This window comes from Limanda limanda, chromosome 2 (assembly GCF_963576545.1).
Source record: "Limanda limanda chromosome 2, fLimLim1.1, whole genome shotgun sequence".
NCBI lineage: Eukaryota > Metazoa > Chordata > Actinopteri > Pleuronectiformes > Pleuronectidae > Limanda > Limanda limanda.
Window position 1 is genome coordinate 4989558 of NC_083637.1, and position 23802 is coordinate 5013359.

The following is a 23802-nucleotide window of genomic DNA, read 5'->3' on the forward strand; positions in this document are numbered from 1 at the left end:
TGGCTTTATTAAAACATTAATAAATCATGTATCTGTTGATCAATTATAAGTTATATATCAGGTACCTTTGGGTTGCCAGATCGTGGAAGAAAATCCCCCTTCGCGATCCATCATATCTGTAATGATGGAGCCGTGTGTGATGAACTGTTTGACCTCTTCTCCTCGGCTGCAGGACATCGGGACCAGACTCCATTAATAAACTACTCATCAATACTTCCACATACAGACTGATCCCAGAGCAACATATATAACATAATAAAAAACAAAATACAAACTATTAATAAGTACTTTGAGTTCCTAATCAGTCATTACAGCAGTTATGAATGTTAGTATGTTGTTGGTTTTATCTTAAAGAGGTGAAGAGCTTTAACAGCAGGTAAAGGAACTGGATGGATTATGACACAAAGGCCCCTGAACCCTTCAAGGAACTGACAGACACACAAATAAAACAACACTTTGCATATTTTTTGGGTCATTTTTTATCTGTTTGTGTTAATTTTGGATCTATACGTGGTCATTTTCTTCTTTTTGGTCGCTTCTGTCTCTTGATTGTTGATCCCACGGGCCTGTGCCCATTAGCCTGTGGAGTCATTGATCCAACAATGTGGCAACGTCAAAGTTGTTGTTATTATTGGGTAATAGCCCGGTCAATGATGAATGATTTGGGAACCATCAATTAATCTACTTTTCAAACCCGCAATAAGTTTTGTCGCGGTTCAGGGAAATGTGTTTTATATTTAAGAAAAATATTAAAGATGCAGCTTCTATACCTGAGAAAGTGAAGGAGTCGCTTCATCAATCACTTCTGTCTGAGTGTTCTGACAGGATTCAATTAAAGAACTGCATCAGGTGTAATTAACCATCGATTCAGAAAGAGAGGGAGGGAGGGAGGGAGAGAGAGAGAGAGAGAGAGAGAGAGAGAGAGGGAGTGAGAGAGAGAGAGAAAGAGAGAGGGAGTGAGAGAGAGAGAGAGAGAGAGAAAAGAAGAAAGGAAGAGAGAGAGAGGGAGAGAGAGAGAGAGAGGGAGAGACAGAGAGAGAGAGAGAGAGAGAGAGAGAGAGAGAGAGAGAGATAGAGAAGACAGAGGCAGAGAGATACAGAAAGTAAGAGAAGAAAGAAATAGAGAGAGGGAGAGAAAGAGAGAGAGAGAGGGAGAGAGAGAGAGAATGTAAGAAAATAAGTAAGAGAGAGAGAGAGAGAAAGTAAAAAAGGGATGAGAGAAAGACATATAGAAAAAGAATGAAAGAGAGAAGGAGAAAGAGAGAGAAAGGGAGAGAGAGAGAAAGAGAGAGAGAGAGTGTGTAAGAAAAGAAGAATGAAAGAGAGAGAGAGAAAGTAAAAAAGGGATGAGAGAAAGAAAGAAAGAAAAAGAAAGAGAGAAAGAGATATAGAAAAAGAGTGAAAGAGAGAAGGAGAAAGAGAGAGAAAGGGAGAGAGAGAGAAAGAGAGAGAGTGTGTAAGAAAAGAAGAATGAAAGAGAGAGAGAGTAAAAAAAGGATGCGAGAAAAAAAGAAAGAGAGAAAGAGATATAGAAAAAGAGTAAAAGAGAGAAGGAGAAAGTAAGAAAGAAAGAAAATAGGAGAGAGAGTTTACCTACTTTCTCCCTCTCCCTCTCTCTCTCTCTCTCCCTCCCTCCCCTCCCTCTCTCTCTCTCCCTCTCTCTCTCTCCCTTGTTTTTACCTCGTGCTCTCAGCCTACCCCATTAACCGTGCCTGTGACGTCACGGGGCCCATTAACGCTTCCCATTGGTCGAGGAGCCGCAGACTGGAGGGAGTCTCTAATGAGGAGGAGGCTCGGGCTCACAACCGGTCACCGTGAGACAGCCTCCGGTCCCCGCCACTGGCTCCGGTACACCGGGAGAGGCTCGTCGTCCCGGGTTCCCTCCATCACCTCCTCCTGCTTCACCTCCTCCTCCTGCACCTCCTCCTGCTTCACCTCCTCCTCCTCCTCTCCTGGCTGCATGTTCAGCCACACCGCCTCCCTCGGCCACCATGGACAGTCGGGTACTCGAGCATCCTCACGCCCAGTTCGGAGGCTCCCTGGCCGGGCTGGTGGGCTTCCCGTACCCGCTCGGTGCCCACCACCACCACCACCACCACCCGCACCACCCGCACCACCACCACCACCACCCGCACCAGCACGTCTTCGAGCAGCTGGCCGGCGGGCACCAGCTGCAGTCCGCGGCCGCCGGGCCCTTCTCCATAGACGGATTACTTAACGGCTCCTGCTCGGCCTCGGTGCTCGGCTCCAGCCCGCTGCTGTCGCCCGACGGCCCGCAGTACAAACTCTCAGGTAGGGCCTGGCTCTCTCTCTGTCATCCACCGCCGGGAAAACACGAAATATGAATATGAATCTCAGAAATATCAATAGTTTAGGATCAAATTAAAAGGATTTCTAAGGAGATTTGTATACGTTTTAAGGTGTTGAGGTGATAAACCTGCAGAGAAAATGATGCTTAAAAGTTGTGGAGCTTTTTCTTAAAAAAAAAAAAAATTAAAGTTTATTTGTAATAATTTCCCTGTAAAAACGGAAATGGACTCCAAAATAAAAGTAAAAAAGCTGTTATTTAAAGGGCTACATTGTTTCAGTTGGGGTTAAACGGTCAAAAAACGACTATAGTTCATATTTGAATCTAAATACAGAATAATAGTGTGGAAAAAAAATTCGTGGAGTTAATGAAAAACAAAAGGTAAAAAAAAAGTAGTTGTTACACTAAATTGCTGATTTACAGGTAGAATCTGCAACGAGATTATTTTGTATATGAACCTCTCTCTTCTCCCTCACACACACACATGCACTTGTACAAACACACACACATGCACTTGTACACGCACACACACACACACACGCGGGTGCAGATTGTGGAGTTAATGAAAAAGAAAAGGGTAAAAAAAAAAGTAGTTACACTAAATTGCTGATTTACAGGTCAATTCTGCCTCGATATTATTTTGTATATGAACCTCTCTCTCTCTCTTCTCTCTTCTCCCTCCCTCTCACACACACACACACACACACACATGCACTTGTACACACACACACACACATGCACAGATTCTGGGGACCCGGATAAGGACAGTCCCGGGTGCAAGCGGAGACGGACCCGGACGAACTTCACCGGCTGGCAGCTGGAGGAGCTGGAGAAGGCCTTCAACGAGTCCCACTACCCGGACGTGTTCATGCGGGAGGCGCTGGCGCTGCGGCTCGACCTGGTGGAGTCCAGGGTTCAGGTAAACACCGAAACACACCCACTGGTTCTGATTCTATAGTGGGAGTCTCCCCCTCCTTCTAGATTTACTTTTTAAATCATATTCCCCCCGATTTTTCCCAATATATTCCTAAAATTTCACAATTCAATTTATCAACAACCCAGGTTATATTGTATTGTAAGAATAAATCGTGTGTTTCGTGACGGTCCACACCGAGACAGCCATTTGTCAATTATCAGAGCATCAATAAAGGCTCTGTTTTGAATTATGCATGGAGGCAACCTATTGATTTATGGGTTAATATAAAAACAAGGCAACTGAGCAAACCAGGAAAATGGTAACTACTATTCTTTTATTATTATTATTTGACAGTTCAAAGGCAATTCCACCGTTTAAATATTATACTGCAGACGGTTTAATTTAAGATTTTAAATCATGTTTGATGATTGTATTTGTTGTTGAAGATAAAATTGATGAAGTGATAGTAAAACGATATTATGTTATGCTATTTTATTATACATTTTAAGATTATGGCTTTTGTTCATTTGAACAATCAATGACAACACTGTTTACCTAATTTAATTATACTACTACACATTATTATAATAATAGCCCATTAATGATAATATTAATAAAAATAATAAATTAGAAGGATACTTATAAGTAGGATAAGGATTTTATTTAACAACACACAAGAATAAAATCCTATTTTTTGATAAATTACTTTCAAGTAAAAAAAATAGATTTTGCAAAATCTGCCTCCGTCCCATTTAACTATTAATACTGTTAGGGGTTAACTTTTAATAATAATGATATTAATAATAATAATAGTGGGTAATAATGATGATAAAATAAAGAAAGGGCTTGTGCATATATCAGCCTTTGTAAATGTGTAACAGCATGTGTCGCTCTTGTGTTTTCATGTATTTCCATGCTTCCACTCTCATATACAGATGTATGGAGGGATATATATGGATGTAGGGGTGGTGGGGGGGTAGATGGATGCATGTGGATGGATGACGGAGGGATGGATGGATGGAGGGATGGATGGATGGATGGAGGGGACGCGGGACAGGAGCGCATCGTGTGTTGTGTCGTTCGGGGGATTTCGCTCCTAAACCTCAGATTATTCTTCCCTCAAGCCGCTTAACGCTTCTTTATCAGCAGGTTTGCGGGGGAAAGATAGAGAACCAAACATTAACAATTCATAAGCAGCCTTTTGTCGAGCGCGATGTCGGTGTCGTGCTTTTTTTTTATTATGCGTGTGAAACTCCGGGTGCGTTATCAGCGGAGAACACGCGGCCCTGAGCGCATCCACAGGCCGGGCAGCGAGGGCTCTGGGCCGGGGAGGCTCCCTGGGTCGGCCCGGTGCGGAGCCCGGATGTGGATGATTTGGCTCCGGTGCAATTAAATGTAATTGGGGGAGTTGGCCATTACGCAGACTCATTGGTAATTAACACTGGCGCATCCTGATGTGTCTGTGAAGCAGCTGCGAACAAAGAGGGAGGAGGATGGTTCTCTTTTGTTTCAGGCTGGTTTTGGGTTCTGTTGGTTCTGTCCCGATCTGATCTGATAACCAGTCTGACACTGATTTATGTGCTTGGCCAGGGCAGGTGTGGGATCTGCTGTTGGCTGCAGACACACACCATCAGTCCCTGTGTGTCCACTCCAGTGGAGTCAGGGCTTGGTTTTGTGAAGCTGAATATTAGGAACACATTACATATTAATCCAAGGGTCCAGAACCAACACAGAAACTGGCTTTTAGAAACTACAGGAAACATTTAATCCATTCTTTTCTCATAAATTGTCAGAAAGGAATATAACATTTCAGAAAGCTTCCACTCAATACACAAATATCATTTTGGAATACTTTTACTTTTGTATAGTTTGGCAGTTCCAGACCTGGATAAACAAATGCTCCATTTTACCGAATTTACATCATAATTATAGTCCTGAAACCCACTATTATTTTTTCTGTCTGTTATTTTTACATTGCTTTGATCTGCACTGTAAAATATGCAAAACTACAACATCTCCTATTTGCTTTTTGTCCAAGTCACAGTCAAATATATTAATTTTACACTAAAATAAAAAGGGAAAAGATGGAAAATGTCTCATTAATGAAGAAGATATAAGCAAAGCTGCATTTTCCTCCATGGCATGACTGAAACAACTTATAAACTATCAAAATCCTTTTGGGCCAAACTAGTTGATTAATCGACTAATCATCAAAGCAACAGTTTCAAAATGGCGGAGACCCATGTGACCTTACAGTGAATGGAAAGAACATGTTCCACCTGTGTTTATGTGTACTTCATGTGTGTGTTTATGTGTATTTGATGTGTGTGTTTCTGTGTGTTCCTGTGAACAGGTCTGGTTCCAGAACCGCCGAGCCAAATGGAGAAAGAAGGAGAACACAAAGAAGGGTCCGGGACGGCCGGCTCACAACTCCCACCCGACCACGTGCAGCGGCGAGCCCATGGACCCCGAGGAGATCGCACGCCGGGACCTGGAGCGCGCCGAGAAGAAGAAGCGGAAACAGGAGAGGAAGCTTCTCAAGTCCCAGAACAAACTCCTCTCGGGCGACAGCTTCCACACGCCGGGGGGCTCGGAGAGCGACAGCGGGGTCTCCCAGTTCACGGACAGCGAGCAGCAGCCGACGAGCATCAACGGGACTATTCACCTCGACCTGCCGGCGCCGAGAGGTGCGGGAGGACACCAAACTGAATCCAGCTGCGACCAAACCAGACACGACTTCAGCCCACTGCAGAGCCACCAAAACCAAAGAAGCGCAGGAGAAGCGGAGCAGGTTTCTCCGTGCAGCACGCACAGCTCCAGCCCCGGGGGTCCCAGGTCCTCCGCCCTGCAGAAGAGGAACCCCTTCAGCGTGGAGAGCCTCCTCTCCGACGCCACGCCGCGACGGAAACCCCAGCTGGACTTCCCCTCCCTGCCCAGTCAGAGGACACTGGTGGGGAAAGGTCACTTCTTGCTTTACCCCATTACACATCAGCCCTTGGGCTTTCTGGTGCCCCAAACGGCCCTGAAGGCCACGGCGTGTCAGGACGGCGTGAACCGGTTCAGCCTGGGACAGAGGTGTGCGCCGGGCGAGGGGAGTCCCGCCCCCTCCGACCTCTCCGGCTTTGTCTCCAAGCCTCTGAACTCGGATCATACGCAGCATCGCCACAATCACATTAGCAATAGAGCGGAGGGAGCAGACGCGGAGGAGGAGGAGGAGGAGTGTGGCGGAGACGGGAGATCCCCGGCTTCTCCTCCAGCAGCTCTGGCCCGGCTGAGCCCGGCGCCGTCCAGCGACAGTGGCGAGGAGGTGACCCCGAAAGGTCAAACGGAGGCGGCGCCGCGTGCGAGAGAGGAAGGAGGCGCGAGGAGCGAGGAGGAGCGGGCGTCTCCGGACCTCTCCGAGCGTCTCGAGGCAAACACAGACTGTCAGGAAACACCCGGAACAGATGGAGAAGATGTCGATATGGACTAACACTCGCGAGGAGCAAACACAAACACAGGACCAGGAGACACTGCTCACACAGTTCAAACATTCCCAAAGCTCGGCTGAGACACTCGAACACATATCAGGAATCAGGAGACTTAATTCTCGTCTATTTTTTAATCATCACGTGCGATCGATCCAGACGGTCGCCAGGCGCCGCGGCCGAACCCCCTTCTTTCAGGCTTTAGGCCCGAACTCTTTTTAGAAGCAGGTTCTTTCTTCTCTTTTATTCCTTTTTTTGTTTTGTGACCAACTTGTAAAGAAAACAGCAAGGCTAACAATAAGCATCACACAACAAAGATCCTCAGATATTGTAAAGAAAAAAAGGAGAAAATGATATTTATATGTGAACATTTTGATAAATAAAGTTATTGTTTAAATTGAATCGCTGTCTTTGCACTGGCCAGGGGGTGACGGGGCGGGGGGGATTGGGGCGGGGGGGGCGGTTTGCTGTGTGGCAGAACCTTGGATCATGTGATCGGCCTCGGAGTTTTGTGGCGTTACAGCAGATAAATCCCCCCTTTTCCTCTGTGTAGTGAGCCGGAGCTGCTGCTCAAGTCCGTCTGGCTGTTTGTATTTATTGCTTTAACAAATTTATTCATTTGAAAGGCCGAGCTGGAATGAGGTTAGTGGCCGCGGGCTATAGGACCCTGCGCCTCCTGCTGAGTTTTGATATGAAAGTAATTATTTTCCCACTGGCTGCCATGGGTCTCCAGGCAGTACCCCCCCCCCCACCACCAACACCACCACCACCACCAACACCCTCCTCCTCCTCCTCCTCCTCCTTTCAGCCCAAAGGGTTATTAGACATTACCGATTTCTAGTGATATGGAATCACATAAACTTCCTACAATAATAGAATTAGCATGAAAGGCAGGGGTGTCAAATTGAAATGGGAAAATAATAGCCCGCGCCAGCTGCACCGTGTGTGTGTGCGTGCAGGCGTGTGCGTGAGTGCGCATAGACTATTGAGCAGGAGGAGGAGGAGGAGGAGGAGGAGGAGGAGGAGGAGGAGGAGGAGGAGGAGGAGGAGGAGGAGGAGATGGTGGTAGATTCGTGGGGCGGAATTTTCATGAGCTGCCTCGGTTGTCAGACGGCCCTTGTAGTCGGCTATATTAAGATAGATGTTCGATGATATCCCTCATTGTTCTGTCGCTTATATTGATGTTGCTGCGTTATCGCCCTATTGATCATGTGTCGCACATAATAGGACAGGCGCGCGCCCGCCTGCCATGCGCCTTTCTGCTTTCTCTTTTTTTTTTTTACAAAAGCGCCGGGGCCCCTCGTCATTTGTTCTAATAGGAACGTGGGTCCCTGAGGGGGGGGGGGAGACAGATAAAGATATAGGGGGAGGGAGAGAGGGGGAGAGAGAGAGAGCAGGTTAGTGATGGGCCAGGCGTATTCATTCATTCTCATTTTGTTTGACCAGTTGTTGAGTTTAAATAAAAGCGAAGATTTAATTTGAGATGTTGAGACACCATGGTGCAGAAAGTGCAGAGGAACTTTGTGCTCTGGTTAATCTGGAGATTTGATAGTTGTGTAGTTGTACTTTTTTTATTAATATTGAACATATCAAGTGTCCGAATTGTGAAGGAGTGGAGTGATGAGACAGCAGCTGGTTACAGTCAGTGGATGAAGTTAGAGAAACTGTGTTCATCCTACCTGGTTCGTCTGCAGTGTTAAAAGTCTCATTAGCCTTTTTTATTAATATTATTAATAAAGAGATATGTGATCCACACATAGACAGAAAGATATTTTGTTACAGTTCAGTCACTTATGTTATTGTTAGTGTGCTGGACGTTATGTGTAGAGCTTTTCATACAGTTTTAAAACTTTGTGCTCATCCCACCTGGTTTATCTGCACTGAAGATGTTCTAGTCTTTTCTAGGAACCTAAATCCGCACTTTCTCAGACAATTTATGCATACATACGTACATATATAATTTATTAAGCTTATCAGATGAAGGGTTTGCAGGATATGCGTTTCAGATACAGACAGACGCACATTTGTGGAAACAGTTTTACAACAATGTGTCACTTTTTTGTCGTTTGTGTGCTGGACGTTGTGTCTATGATGAAGAGTGAAGTTAGAAAACTTTGTGCTCATCCTACCTGGTTTATCTGCAATGAAGATTTTATAGCATTTCGTAGTTAATTATGAAATTTTCATGTAGAACGTTTCCAAATTGCACCAAAATCACTTTCTCGGGCCAATTTACAATACACATCCGTGTGAAGCTGAGTAGATGAACGGTTTTCACAGACAGACAGACAGACAGACACACAGACAGACAGACAGACAGACAGACAGACAGACAGACAGACAGACAGACAGACAGACAGACAGACAGACAGACAGACAGACAGACAGACAGACAGACAGACAGACAGACAGACAGACAGACAGACATACATACAGACAGACAGACACACACACAGACAGACAGACAGACACACAGACACACAGACAGACACACAGACAGACAGACAGACACACAGACACACAGACACACAGACACACAGACACACACACAGACACACAGACACACAGACAGACAGACAGACACACAGACAGACACACACAGACACAGACAGACACACAGACACAGACAGACAGACAGACACACACAGACAGACAGACAGACACACACAGACAGACAGACAGACAGACAGACAGACAGACAGACAGACAGACAGACAGACAGACAGACAGACAGACAGACAGACAGACAGACAGACAGACAGACAGACAGACAGACAGACAGACAGACAGACAGACAGACAGACAGACAGACAGACAGACAGACAGACAGACAGACAGACAGACAGACAGACACACAGACACACAGACACACACACACACACAGACAGACACACACTCAGACACACAGGGTGTTTGTGGTAGTAAATTGATAAAGAAAAGACAAATTCTCCTCACTGTGCAGGTGTGCACCCACTGAACGTGCACATGCCCCTTTGGAGAAAGAGCGTGTTTGGCTTATGAAGTGTAAACGCCACCAATTCCCCTGGAAACTGAAATCCCAATTATTAAAACCATTAATTCTGCCGAGCCGTGTGCAGGGAGAGGCCCGTGTTGACAGCCCGGCTAAATATCCCTGATCCCTCCCGGTCACCTCGCCTTTATTTGCAAATAAATTGAGGGAGGATCCGAGGGACGGAGCTTTACTTTGCTGCGCCGACCCCAAAATGAATTTCCGTGCCTGAGTCCCTTTAATAATATTTACATAATTTTCACTGGGTGACTCTGCTATTTGCGCTGCAGGAAGCTGAGGGCTTATATAGGAAAATAATTAGACAAGAGGACGAGGAGGGAGCCGCAGTGAGAAGCAGCAGGAGGAGGATGGGTTAAGACCGGAGCTGAACACTAAATTCCCAGACAGCTAAAATCAATGAAAGTAATAACCCTATTATTTAATTCATAAGGACATTATTTCCCCATAAGGCCTCAGGAAACGTCCCCTTCGACCGAAACAATCACATTAAATCGTTCATTCCAAGCCGCTCTGTGAAATTTCTGCTTTTATTCTCTTATTTTTTTGGAGGAGGAGGAGGGTGTTATAATAATCAGTTCGTTTCAAGAGTGTGATTAATTACAAAGTAAAGGTTTGATCCTTTGCAGCGTGTGTGTGTGTGTGTGTGTGTGTGTGTGTGTGTGCTGAGACATAATGAACCAGAAGAGTCTTTGTTATAAAATGAAGAACATTTCCCTGAGTAATTGAGGAAAATACAAGGAAAATTAAAAAAGACCTGGTTAGTGTATTATTGACCCAGCACTGCTGCAAATGTCTTAACTTCAATGTTACCACAATTTCCAAAAATACACTAAATGACGTAATGCATCATTAACTTTACCCACAATGCAATGCAAATTGCAGTTACTAACGGTAAAAAGGGTTTTATGCTCTTTTTAGCTTTTTAATTTGTGGTATTTACCAGTAAAACTACAGCAAATAGACGTATATTATTAGTGGTTTAACTTATAATTGAGAACGAAGAACCAAAATCTAAATGTATTATTCATTCGCTTATATTTACTTTAAAGATATTTCACAAAATCTGACTTTTACGTTTATTTGGACCTGTGTCTTTATTAGATTTAAGATAATAGAGTTAATATGTGTAGCTGTAATTAACAAGTAATAATAAATAACAGTTTTAAAGAGTTGCCTAATGTTGAAGGCAGAAAGTTGGATGGATGGAGGGATGGGTGGAGGTGAGGAGTGGGGTGGGTGGAGGTGAAGAGTGGGATGGATGGAGGTGCGGAGTGGGACGGATGGAGGGATGGATGGAGGTGCGGAGTGGGATGGATGAAGGTGAGGAGTGGGATGGATGGAGGTGAGGAGTGAGGTGGGTGGAGGTGTGGAGTGAGGTGGGATGGGTGGAGGTGAGGAGTGGAATGGATGGAGGTGAAGAGTGGGATGGGTGGAGGTGCAGATTGAGCAGTGGGATGGATGGAGGTGAGGAGTGAGGTGGATGGAGGTGAGGAGTTGGCTGGGTGGAGGTGAGGAGTGGGATGGGTGGAGATGAGGTGTGAGGTGGGTGGAGGTGAGGAGTTGGCTGGGTGGAGGTGAGGAGTGGGATGGGTGGAGGTGAGGAGTGGGGTGAGTGGAGGTGCAGAGTGAGGAGTGGGATGGATGGAGGTGAGGATTGAGGAGTGGGATGGATGGAGGTGAGGAGTGGGGTGAGTGGAGGTGCAGAGTGAGGAGTGGGATGGATGGAGGTGAGGAGTGAGGTGGGTGGAGGTGTGGAGTGAGGTGGGATGGGTGGAGGTGAGGAGTGAGGTGTGAGATGGGTGGAGGTGAGGAGTTGGATGGATGGAGGTGAAGAGTGGGATGGGTGGAGGTGCAGATTGAGCAGTAGGATGGATGGAGGTGAGGAGTGAGGTGGATGGAGGTGAGGAGTTGGCTGGGTGGAGGTGCGGAGTGAGGTGGGTGGAGGTGAGGAGTGGGATGGGTGGAGGTGAGGAGTGAGGTGGGTGGAGGTGAGGAGTGGGATGGGTGGAGGTGAGAAGTGAGGAGTGAGGAGTGAGGTGGGTGGAGGTGAGGAGTGAGGTGGGTGGAGGTGAGGAGTGGGATGGGTGGAGGTGAGAAGTGAGGAGTGAGGAGTGAGGTGGGTGGAGGTGAGGAGTGAGGATGGATGGAGGTGAGGAGTGGGCTGGGTGGAGGTGAGGAGTAGGATGGATGGAGGTGAGGAGTGGATGGAGGTGAGGAGTGAGGTGCGTGGAGGTGAGGAGTGGGATGGATGGAGGTGAGGAGTGAGGTGGGTGGAGGTGAGGAGTGGGAGCGCCAGCTGAAACGACCAATCGATCAAAGCGGGTGGAGACACTGGGCCTCCTCCCTCCTCCACCCCCCCCCCCTCCTCCGCCCTCATGCATCACACTTTATGAATTCAATTTCAACCGGGAGAAATTTTCAATTTGAACGCGAATCATTACGGCGAAGGGGGAGAGCGCAAATTGTTTTTGCTCTATTATGCATTCGGACGCCATCATTTTTCTTTCTAATTACCGAGGTGTCATGGCGGCCTGTCACCCGGGCGCTGATTTTCAATTTAACTGATCATCATACATTCATTTTCCCATTTGATAAATCTGCTATCGAGACGCGCCCGCCATGCTCGGAATATTAAGCGGCGCCGGGCGCGGTAATGGAGGATGTGTATGCAGCAATGAGCACGGATCAGCCTGCTAATTTAGCACCTTCCACTTTCTCTCCATCCGCCCCCCCCAAATCACCAGGAGGGAGGAGAGGGGAGGAGGGGTGGGCAAGATGTGGAGAGGTGAGGTGAAGGAAGAGAGGAAGGGGAGAGAGGGAGGAGAGAAGAGAGGAGAGAAAAGAGGAAGGGAAGAGGAGGGGAGAGGAAAAGAGGAGGGGAGGAGAGGAGGAAATGCAGGAGAGGAAGGGAAGCGGAGGAGAGGAGAGGAGAGGAGAGGAGAAGGGAGAGAGTGGGTAGAGAGGGAGGAGAGGAGAGGAGAGAAGAGGAGAGGTGAAGGAAGAGAGTTAAATGAGAAGAGAGGAGAGGAGAGAAGAGAGGAAGGGAAGAGGAGGGGAGAGGAAAAGAGGAGGGGAGGAGAGGAAGGGAAGCGGAGGAGAGGAGAGGAGAAGGAAGAGAGTGGGTAGAGAGGGAGGAGAGGAGAGGAGAGAAGAGGAGAGGTGAAGGAAGAGAGTGAAATGAGAAGAGAGGAGAGGAGGGGTAGAGGAAGAGAGGAGAGGAGGGGTAGAGGAGGAGAGGAGAGGTGAAGGAAGAGGGTGGGTAGAGAGGGAGGACAGAAGAGAGGAAGGTAAGAGGAGGGGAGAGGAAAAGAGGAGGGGAGGAGAGGAGGAAATGCAGGAGAGGAAGGGAAGCGGAGGAGAGGAGGGTAGAAGGAGGAGAGTGGGTAGAGAGGGAGGAGAGGAGAGGAGAGGAGAGGAGAGAAGAGGAGAGGAAGGGAAGCGGAGGCGAGGATAGGAGAAGGAAGAGAGTGGGTAGAGAAGTGAGTAGAGAGGGAGGAGAGGAGAGGAGAGAAGAGGAGGGGAAGAGGAGGGGAGGAGAGGAGGAAATGAGAGGAGAGGAAGGGAAGCGGAGGCGAGGAGAGGAGAGGAGAGGAGAGAAGAGGAGGGGAAGAGGAGGAGAGGTGAAGGAAGAGAGGAAGGGGAGAAGAGGGAAGGAAATGAGAGGAGAGGAGAGGACAGGAGAGGAGGAGAGGTCGGCCTCACCTCCAAGAGAGAAGAAGAAGAAGCCCTGAGGATAGAGAGAATTAGGAATAATGTCAGAGAAGAAGAAGAAGAAGGAGGAGTCCTCCAGTCGTGTTGTTCTGATGTAATTTAGAAGCAGGATTAATTAACACTAATCGAGTTCTTCAAGACCTGTTATTTTTATTTAATAGAAACAAATTTTCACAATTAATTATCGACGTACTTTCAAAAACCTTCTCCTGCAGCCTCCACCTCCTCAACCTCCTTCTCCTCCTCCACCTGCTCCTCCTCCTCCTGCTCCTCCTATTCCTCCACCTCCTCAACCTCCTTCTCCTCCTCCACCTGCTCCTCCTCCTCCTCCTCCACCTCCTCCTCCTCCTCCTCCACACCTCCTCTCTCTCTCTTTCACTCTCCATCGCTGGATAGAGGTAAATTAGCAGCGTCTCTCATTAGCTGGAGTGTCTGATGGAGACTGGAGGAGCCGGCAACCTCCTCCACCTCCTCCTCCTCCTCCTCCTCCTCCTCCTCCTCCTCCTCCTCCTCCTCCTCCTCCTCCTCCTCCTCCTCCTTCTCCTCATCCTCCACCTCCTCCTCCTCCACACCTCCTCTCTCTCTCTCTCACTCTCCATCAGAGGATAGAAGTAAATTAGCAGCGTCTCTCATTAGCTGGAGTCTCTGATGGAGTCTGGAGGAGGCTGCACCTCCTCCACCTCCTCCTCCTCCTCCTCCTCCTCCTCCTCCTCCTCCTCCTCCTCCTCCTCCTCCTCCTCCTTATCCTCCTCCTCCTCCTCCTCCTCCACACCTCCTCCTCTCTCTGTCTGATGGAGACTGGATGGGCCTGCAGCCCACCGCCGGCTACTCCTCCTGTTACACCGACTCATGAAGCTCCTCCTCCTGGTCTAAGGAGGTTTTATCCTTTAAATACTCACAACACAAAGTTATTATCTGTTTACGCTCCTCATTCTAAAAGCTGTTTCCTTCTGAGGCTTCATTTAAAGACCGATTGCGTCACAGTGGCGTCAGGTATCACGCTTCAACTCCACTGAACAGCTAACGATTCACGTATAAATATTTGTAACATTCTCAACGTGTGTCCAGCGTGACGGCGATCACAGAAATCCTCTGTGGACCGGACTCGTCTCATTCTGTTTCGGTCTTCGGTCTAATAACGCGTCCTCTGAAGGAAGCAGCGCCTGAGTTGAGACACAGCTTATGGAAGGTCTCTAGTAGAAGGTTTATACCTGCGGTTTAATTCCATCCTGTCAGTGGCGGACCTGGTGTTTTTCTACATCAGGGGCCATGAAGGGGCCACACTTTGCACAGTGGGGCAGATTATAGCTCCAACACCCGTGAACAGCTCCTGATTCAGTGAGGTGCACATTTAAGTCTTTCCTTGTTTACTGTTGACTCTGTAGATTTGAGCAAAGTCATTGGATATATTTTGAAAAGTAAGAGAATAAAATCTCTCAACAAAGTGTCATGTTTCTTGTTAGTGTTCGAGTAAAATACTACTTTTTTGAATAATAAAATAAAAACTAACCTCAAGCATCTTGAACGCTTTGGGGAAACACTTTGTGTGTTTGGTTTCCAAAGCTTGGACCAACTTAAAGTTATTATTATTATCTCCAACAAGTATGTTTTCATACTGTCTAACTATCTTTTATTTTGGAGGATTATGCAACAACAACTGAACGGATTTCCACAAGATTTAGTAGAAAGACAAGTCTGAATTTGTTTCTGTTGCGGATCCGGGATTTTATATTTTGACTTTCTTACATATTGACATTTAGCGCCTTTTTTAACTTTTTTGTTCCTATTTCAAAGAATCATTTATTTCTTCTGGTCAGTCAGGCATGTTTGGAGGATTGAATTTAAATGTTGTTTAATAAGTCTGTTGGTCCTTGACTGTGATTACACATTTAACTACTATTCATCAGTGGATCACCGACCACAACCTATTAAAGCTCCAGAAACACAAACACCCATTTAACAAAGTCAAGATTTAACCTTTACTGTTCAACCCAAAAAACTTTTCACCTAATCGCACATTTTTATTTTACATGACTTGAGCCTATAAACCTGATATTTAATGAGCGCCTGCTCACTAAACCCTTTTAAAAAAAATCAATTATCCTTCTTACACATTTAAGAGAAGGTTAATTCTGCCCAAACTAATTAGAGGTGAAGCTAATTTTAAGTATTATACAAACCTAAGCGTTAAACACTTAATCAGCCACAGCGAGTTCAGGGATTTACACATGAAAATAAGAGGAGCTGCTTTCGTTTTAATCCTGAGGAGGCCTCTTTTCAAAAAATCATATACAAATTCATATAATCACCTTGATACTTGATGAGAATTGTTTTAAAACATCATTTTTAAACTCTTGTGACACGTGACCTCTGTCTTAAAACCTTTCATCTCTAAGGGTGATGAGTGAATTTCAATTTTTGGGTGAACCATCCCTTTAAATGCCAATAAGTGTCTGTTTGTGTGTGTGTGTGTGTGTGTCTGTGTGTGTACGGTTTAACGTTTATGGCCATGGAGCATCTTTGGTTTGCTGCTGTTCTTTGTTTCATCAGCCCAGTGGTTGTAATAAATGCCACCGGGGCCACAGGGATGGATTTTAATTAAGTCGGTGAGAGATGAGTGGAGTGACAGAGGGAGCAGGGCCGGACGGGGACATGGAGGAGGAGGAGGGGGACACGGCAGTCGGGGGGGGGGCGGTGGGGGACAGCTTTTCAATAAATCGCTCCGCTCAGGGGTTAGTCGCTGATTTCCTCGGTAAAGTGTTGGGGCCGAGCGGCACGCGCAGTAATTTGGTTGATAAATCAGCTGCGTTCGGGGCATGAGGCGCGCGCCGCTCGGCCGGTCGGTTCTGCGTGTGATTTATGTTTCACCCGCGGGTCGTACACAGGCTGGTGACAGTCCAGGATGAATTAACCAGGAACCAGCGCACGCCTAATGAGCGGGGTATTATACACACACACACACATATACACACATAACACACACACACACACCACTGAGCCATCCCTGATGTGTCGCATTGATTCAGCATCACAGGGTTAAACACACACACACACACACAGTGGGTGGATAAATAACTAGAATCTCTAGGAAAAGGACAGGATTTTTGGGGCTATCAGCCTTATACTTTCCATTTTCTACCCCTCCCATTGGCCCTCTCGTCAAAGCCACGCCCCTCGAAACACACAAACGTGCACTGCCTGACAACTGCTCGAGTCCACGACTTTTCCGTGACCCGCTCGCTAAATCCTGGCGTCCGACTCTGCTCCAGCGGTGTGTCCCTCCACAGCCGAGGCCTCCAGTCACAGGTTCAGTGAGAGCGAGAGAGAGAGAGAGATTCGCCAAAATGTCGTCTGGACCTCAAACACTATTTAAAGTATAACTCTGTTGTTTGTGGAGAAGTTTTGGCCCGAATATTCACCATCACCAGAAGACCCTAAAATACTGTCTGTTGCCCCCAGAGGATAATTCATCATCAGACAATGGCTGATGGGCTCGAAGTTGCTAGTTGCCTTACCCTTACCTTAAACTTAACTTAAACCTAAACCCTCACTTATTGTCCCCATAAGGACGACAAGTCCCCAGAATGTGGCTGTTGAATATAGGTCCCCACAACGTCACTAATACCTAAAATCACACACACTCACATGTTTGTCCACCCATCCTTGTTAAGACCCTGCTTTGTCTTTCATTGACTTCCATTCATTGTGGACAGCCAAACGAAACCGTAACCCTAACCAGGACCTCAGCAATGAGGTTTAGCCTCTTTAGGACCAGGCCTTGGTGCTCATGAGGTCCAAAGGTCCTGACAGGGTCAGTGTTTAACCTGGAAAAGGTCCTAAAGAGGTAACAACAGTGAGAACACACACACACAGAGCGACAGTGTGTTGTTTATTCAGCCGACATGAGAAAAATTGGTCAATAGAAGTCTGGCAGCAGCTGATTGGGGTTAAGTGAAGCATAGAAGCGACAGATTCGTGTCCTGACAAAAGATTCAAACACACAAAACCATTTCATCAAGTATTGATCATCAATACTAACCGTATGTTTCTCTCCGGTGTGTGTTCGACTGTTTGGTTTTAACCTTTAAGAGGTATTCACAGCCGGCAGAGGGAAGGAGGTTCAGATCCTTCACTCAGGTAAAGTACATTTAGCAGTATTACACTGTGTCACGTATAAAACTCCTGTACTGAAAAGAAGTAAGTAAGATACTTTAACTTTACTAGTAAAAGTAAAAAAACAATACAAGTTCTATTATCATAAGTTAAAGTCCTGCTTTCAGAATGTTCAGAAGAGTTTCTTGAAATCAAAATAAAAGCAGACCTTTAGCAAGAGAAATGGTGACTGAGGTCTTTTAATGCAGCATTATTATATATTATATTATTGGCGTATTATTGTTAATGCATTAATGTTTTTTTTCCAAAGATTTGTCCTCAGTTAAATTGAAATGCATCGAAATCCAAACCCAGCAGGGACTCAGTGCTGACTAAGCAGTTTTTTGGTTCACGTGCTTATTAATCTGCAGCTGAATCACAACTTGGAAACTCAATTAATCTAATTCCAAATTAAACAACCCTTTCAAAACAGGCAGGTTTAGAACGGACACTTTATCTAGTATTATTTAAATATCAGAATTCATGGCTGACTTTCGAATACAATTTTATCCATCCATGTTTTCCCTATTGGCTCCAAAAGCCACATTTATGGATAAGAGGAAGTTATCTTTGGCAGTTGACTGATAATTTCCATATTTCCAACTGCACTCCAGTTTCAATGTGTGATCAGGAGCAGCAAGTGCAGGACTAAACATCTGTAGCTGTCTACGTGACAAAACAGCCACAACCAGAGAACGCACAGCCATGTTAAAACCAAACAAGCAGTGACCCTCCTCTCTCCTCAGAACATAGATCCACATTCACACCTTCCTCAAAATATAGGCCACATTTATACAATGTGCTCACAAAGAAAGAGTCTCTCCTGTCGAGCATGACATTTTTCTTTGGGAGCTGTGAAACGGCCTCGTAAAGGCCGAGGAGACGTGAACGTGTTGTTTATAGAGTCACAGGCTGGTTCTCCGGCTGCAGTCGCTCTGGTTTGTGTGTCACCTGTTGCACTAACAGGCTGCACACTGCACACAATGCTGCTGGTGGTGGAAGCTTTTTGTTGCAGCGGGTACACAACATCACAAAATGAAGAGTTACTGGTACAAGGTTGATGACTCTTCAAACTGTCGCTCACCCACAGCTCATGCAGAACAACAGCTTCTCACACAGAGGAGAGGAAGGTTCATCCGACCTTCACTTTCATAACATTTACACCTTAGTCAGGGACTTTATGTTTTTTCATCCCTTTGTTTGTTCGTCAGCAGGATTATGCAAAAACTGATTTCCACAAAAAATTGGTGGAACTTGAGCCAAGAAAGAAACCATTAAATGATGGCATGGATCCGAACAACAGGGCGGATCCAGTAATTCTTTTCCACTTTCTTTAACACTGGGAGATCAAATCTGTCTCGATAACGGGACTCGTGTTTATTCAAAAAAAGAATCTGGAACTAGTGAATTTAAATGTTGTTTCATATGTTGGTTGGTTTGTTTGTCAGCAGGATTATTCAAACACTACTGAATAAATTCCCACTAAACTTGCTGGGATGATGGCACAAAACATTACATTTTGGTGCAGATCTGGACAAAGGGGCAAATTTTGGATATTTTCTAAATCCCTTTCTTTAACTTTGATGCTAATATCGTGTACAATTCTGTGCAGATCCAAATACAAATCCAGATATAGCAGATTTAAATGTGTCTTTCATCTTGTCTAGTTCACACTACAGGGTCTTTGAGGTATGCACATTCTAGTTAAATATAGTTCTTTGTGCCAAAAGACTGATACATCTGTGCAGAGATGTCTGAAACCTGCTCTTCTCTGCGAAAACTTGTCAGAGTATATGAACACAGTGAAGTGCAGAGTTATATAAGGTTTTCAGGAAGTAAAAGGCCTTTTTGTGTTTCTGCATTGAAGATATTTGGCGACTTCCATCCCTTGAATCAACCTGAAACTCCCTCGGATGAATTATCGGCTGCATGTGTGATGAAAAGTCAAAAGGTACAAGAGTGGGCGCATTAGAAAATAACTTTTGGATGTTAAAAGCAAGTGCCAACGAGCAATGAATTACAAAAACCTAAAATTCTGTAGCCCACGCCACAAACTGTGGGCTGAGGACTCAGTCACTCAGCGGCGAAATCACTTCACTTGAACTTTATCTTGTCGGTTAAAGCTGGAAAAGTACATCAGAAATGTGAGATTTAATTTAATCTTAATGTGTCAGAAACTAAAGATGAATGTGGGATGAATAGTTTTGGAATTACCAGATAAATGTTATGATGGGCAGCACATTTAATATCTAATACGAAGGATTTGATTAAATAATGTTAAACTTTTATATAAATATAAACATAAAACACACAAGTTATCGAATTAAATCACTCCCAAGTTATTGGATTTATTCACACTAACTCAAAACGATAGAAAACACTTCATTAAAGTTATGCTTTACATTGAACTTATGTAATAAAGGTACATGGGAATTGAATATGTAATTGAAATACATAAAGTCAATGAGTGTACAATTTGCTGTTCGCACAGAGAAAATGATCAAATTAATTAATATATTTACCAGAGGAAGAAAATGCACTGACAGAATATTTGTGTCTTTATAAGGGGAAAAATGATCTATTTTGCATGAATGTGGAAGAACAAGGTTAAAGACTGACCTTATTGATGGTTTCATTATATTAAAGACAGCACTTTAAACTAATAGACTTAAGGGGTAAGGGTCATAATCGTGTTAAAAAGCTGGTCTGTCCACTGTACAGAGCCGGCCCTGCCAAGCAGCCATTGAGCATTGAATAGATTTATATTCAACCTGTTAACGAATACAAATGTTCATGTTTATAATGATGTGGTCGTTTCCTGCAAAACGTAGTAACACAAAATCCTCAACTCGCCAAAATATACAGGTCATGGAAATATAGGCAAGGACCTGATGCAAAGCAGGAGCCAAATTCTCTCCATGATTCTGACAGAACATCATGACTTTTTGAGATTCAGATGGAATTACATACGGTCGAGCTTCTTATCTAGTCATGTGTGACCAGGTTAAAGAAAAGCATATTATGTCACTTCACTTTTATGAGACTGCAAAAGACAGGCTGCTTATATCACATCTACCCCCCCACCCACATCTTTATCTTAAGGGAAAACACTTCAGGTTGAGCTCCTCATTCTATTCCAGCCATGATAAAGGCTCAGAGACGGTAAATCCCGGGATTCATGATAACATGTAAAAGAGAGAAAACTAGACCCCGACGACGTTGAATCGACGTGAAAATGGAAAATATGGGACAAATAACAGATGAAGAATGAAATTCACAAAACGAACCAATTCTTTATTTTAGACAGAGTTCATCTGGGAAATAAATTTGACATACTCAGTTGTCATTGGTAGAGGAATTGAGGTGAAAGTAATGCAAAATATGTGTTTTGACTCGTGCAAAATATTAAATGCATTTTGGTCGGATGCAATAAAACTGAATTTAAAAACAGGGAATTTTATTTTAGCCAAACCTCCAACTGGATTTAGTCTAGATGAAAATTATTTATTTAGAATTTTGAGAACCATGGCGTTGAAACGAAAAACAAAAGGATGGAAAACAACACAACAGATTCTTTTTAACTGAGGATAAGGTAGGAGAAACTCCGGAAAACCTTATCCAGAGATTATCTGGAGTTTAGTGCAGCTTGAATCATGTAGTGAGATTTTAAAGGTCTCATAGTCGTAACTTCTCATCAATGGACTGTTGAATCTCATTGATTTAAATGTGGTTTCAAAAGGTAATAAATTAATCTGAGTACATTTGCTGTTTTTTTATTTGACCATATTTCAACAATCATCTTAATTTAGAAGCTGAACATCTGTTCTGAGTTCACTCTGGTGCTGAGAGGAACAAAACGGGTTAAACTGCTGCTGGTACATTAAATTCTTGGTGACACACAGAGTGTTATTTCTGAGAGGAACAAGGTAAGGATAGAAAAAATCCCTGCGGGTGCTAATCCCTTGAATTTTCTGCAGAGTTTTGAACAGGCAGCTAAAGCCACCCATGAGTAGAGTCTCCAGATGCCACTGTTTGTAAATCTGCCAGTTGGAAAACATTATGGGCGTCTATAGAAATTACAGATGATTCAAAATCTCATCAACGCAGAGAGCAGGACAAACACAGAGCGTCGCTAACACCGTGTGGAAAAGGCTGCGTGCTCTAAAAGGAGCAGGGGTATTTCCATATTTCCAAAAAGGCGGAAAAATCTATTAAAGCAAAGAATTAAATACTTTCATCTGCCAGATCCCAGCGCTGCGCATGCCAGGAGTTTGTATTATAAACGCACCGGTAGCTGAAACTTTTGTTTTACTCGTGTGCGCTAATCTCCGCTCCTTCCCCTTTTTCCCCGACTGTAATTTTGGTCGGACTTTTTCATATTTATTTAATAAACACGGCGAATGAAAATTGTAACTTTGTGTGTCGAGAATTAATGGGAAAAAGCCCCAACTGGTAAATCGTAAAATTTGAATTAGAAACCTTCCCATGTAATGCATATCAAACATTTATTAAAGCCACGCAGAATAATTGAATTGTTCTGCTGGTCTAGGTCTGATTTGTTTAACTAAATTCTTTGGCTGTCAAGTGTGATACAAGATTTTCTTGCAAATTCCATTAAAGACGCAGGTATCTTTTGTGTAGTTGTGCATCTACAGAACATAATATTTCCTCTTTTTTTTTGTTATCTTTCCGTTTCCTCTCTTCTCCCGATCTGAGCTCTGTCACTGCTTATCCACATCTCCAGTGCTTATCTGCATGGAGCCCCTCAGTGAGACTTCAACCACTGTGACATGCAGTGAAAGCACAGGCTGCCAGTCAGCTGTGCCGGAGGAGATTGAGATCAGACGGGGAATGGAAAGAACAAACCAAAGGGAGAAAGATAATATGGAATTTCATTTTTTTATGCCTTGATATACAATAAGCTTATAAAGGAAAGTGAAAGCATAAAAGCAGCTCGGGTTTTCCTGCAAAAGAAAAAGACAAAAACATCAGGGAAGAAGGTCTGTGCTCACACTTATTGGGCTGATTATTAAAGCTTATAATATCAGCCTCCTATACACACACACACAGAATAAACACACACATACACACACACACAAACACACACACACACACACACTCAGTGGCCTGGGAGGAAGTTTGTGTTTTAGTGCGCTAAGTTTCACACATCGACTGGAGGTGTCCTAACTTTCTACTGGTGTAATTATCACTCCGCCAAAAGTGTTTCATTAGGAAAGCTCCTCTTTCAGACACATTACTCACAGAGGGCTGGACACAGACACCCTGGACACACACAAACACACACACACACACACACACACACAAACACACCAATCTGTTTTTCTGGACTTCTTCGCACCTCTTTCTGCTCGTCTTCCATATTCTCACGTTAACTCCTTCCACTCGAAGACCCCTTTCTTTTTTTCAAACCCGTCAGTCGTGTTTTAAACGGCCACCAACCAATTAAATCCATATTTAAAGACATTCCCCACCAACCCAGTGAATCGAGCACATTTCGGCGTCTAAATGTGGCGATTCCACTTTCCCATTACCTGAGCCATAACCCTTTCACTCCCGCATCCAACCCATCATCCCCCTATCTGTCCTTCCTCCTCCTCCGCCATTCACTTCCCCCGCTGCCCTCCTCGCTCTCTTGCTTCGGGAGGCCTGCAGGTCTGCGGGTTAATGAGTCGTGAAGTGTGAAAACTTCCTGAGACTCAACCGGAGCTAAATGCCGTTTCCAGATGTGAGTCGACAAACGGCTGCTGGACGCTTGAAATGAGTCGAGAGCAGTGTGGGTGGGTGTGGGTGGGGCGGGCCGGGGGGGGGGGACGGGGGTGAAAAGGGGAACTGACGGCCAAGGGGAGGTGGTGCGTTGGAAAGATGGGATTTAAAGGAAAGTCTGAAGATGTGAGAGAAGAGAGGGGAAAAGGATGAAAAGGAGAGAAAAGAGACGGTTTCTTTTATTTCGTCTTATGGAGACGACAGGATTATTAAAAATATTTCCAACATGGTGACTCGTCAGCATCTCTGCCAGTGGGAGAAGGTGTGTACACTCAGTTTGATGCTGCTCTCGGGAACATGTTGATTAAAATTCTGCTCCTCTTTCGTCAGATTTACAGCACGTGACAGAACCTTCAACATCTGCACATGTTGTTTTAAGGAAAGTGAAACTGGAGACAAATGAAGGAGCCGCGACATCAAAAAGAAAGAAAAG

At 44.9% G+C, this 23802-nt stretch overlaps 1 protein-coding gene across 1 annotated transcript; it reads left to right on the plus strand.

Annotated features, from left to right (window-relative positions):
- Positions 1-1991: 1991 nt before the first annotated feature.
- On the plus strand, positions 1992-6696 carry LOC133026488 (homeobox protein unc-4 homolog). The gene is made up of 3 exons (XM_061093386.1): positions 1992-2292; positions 3052-3227; positions 5578-6696. Exons 1-3 carry the CDS (start codon positions 1992-1994, stop codon positions 6694-6696), a joined length of 1596 nt encoding a protein of 531 aa, XP_060949369.1.
- Positions 6697-23802: the final 17106 nt, after the last annotated feature.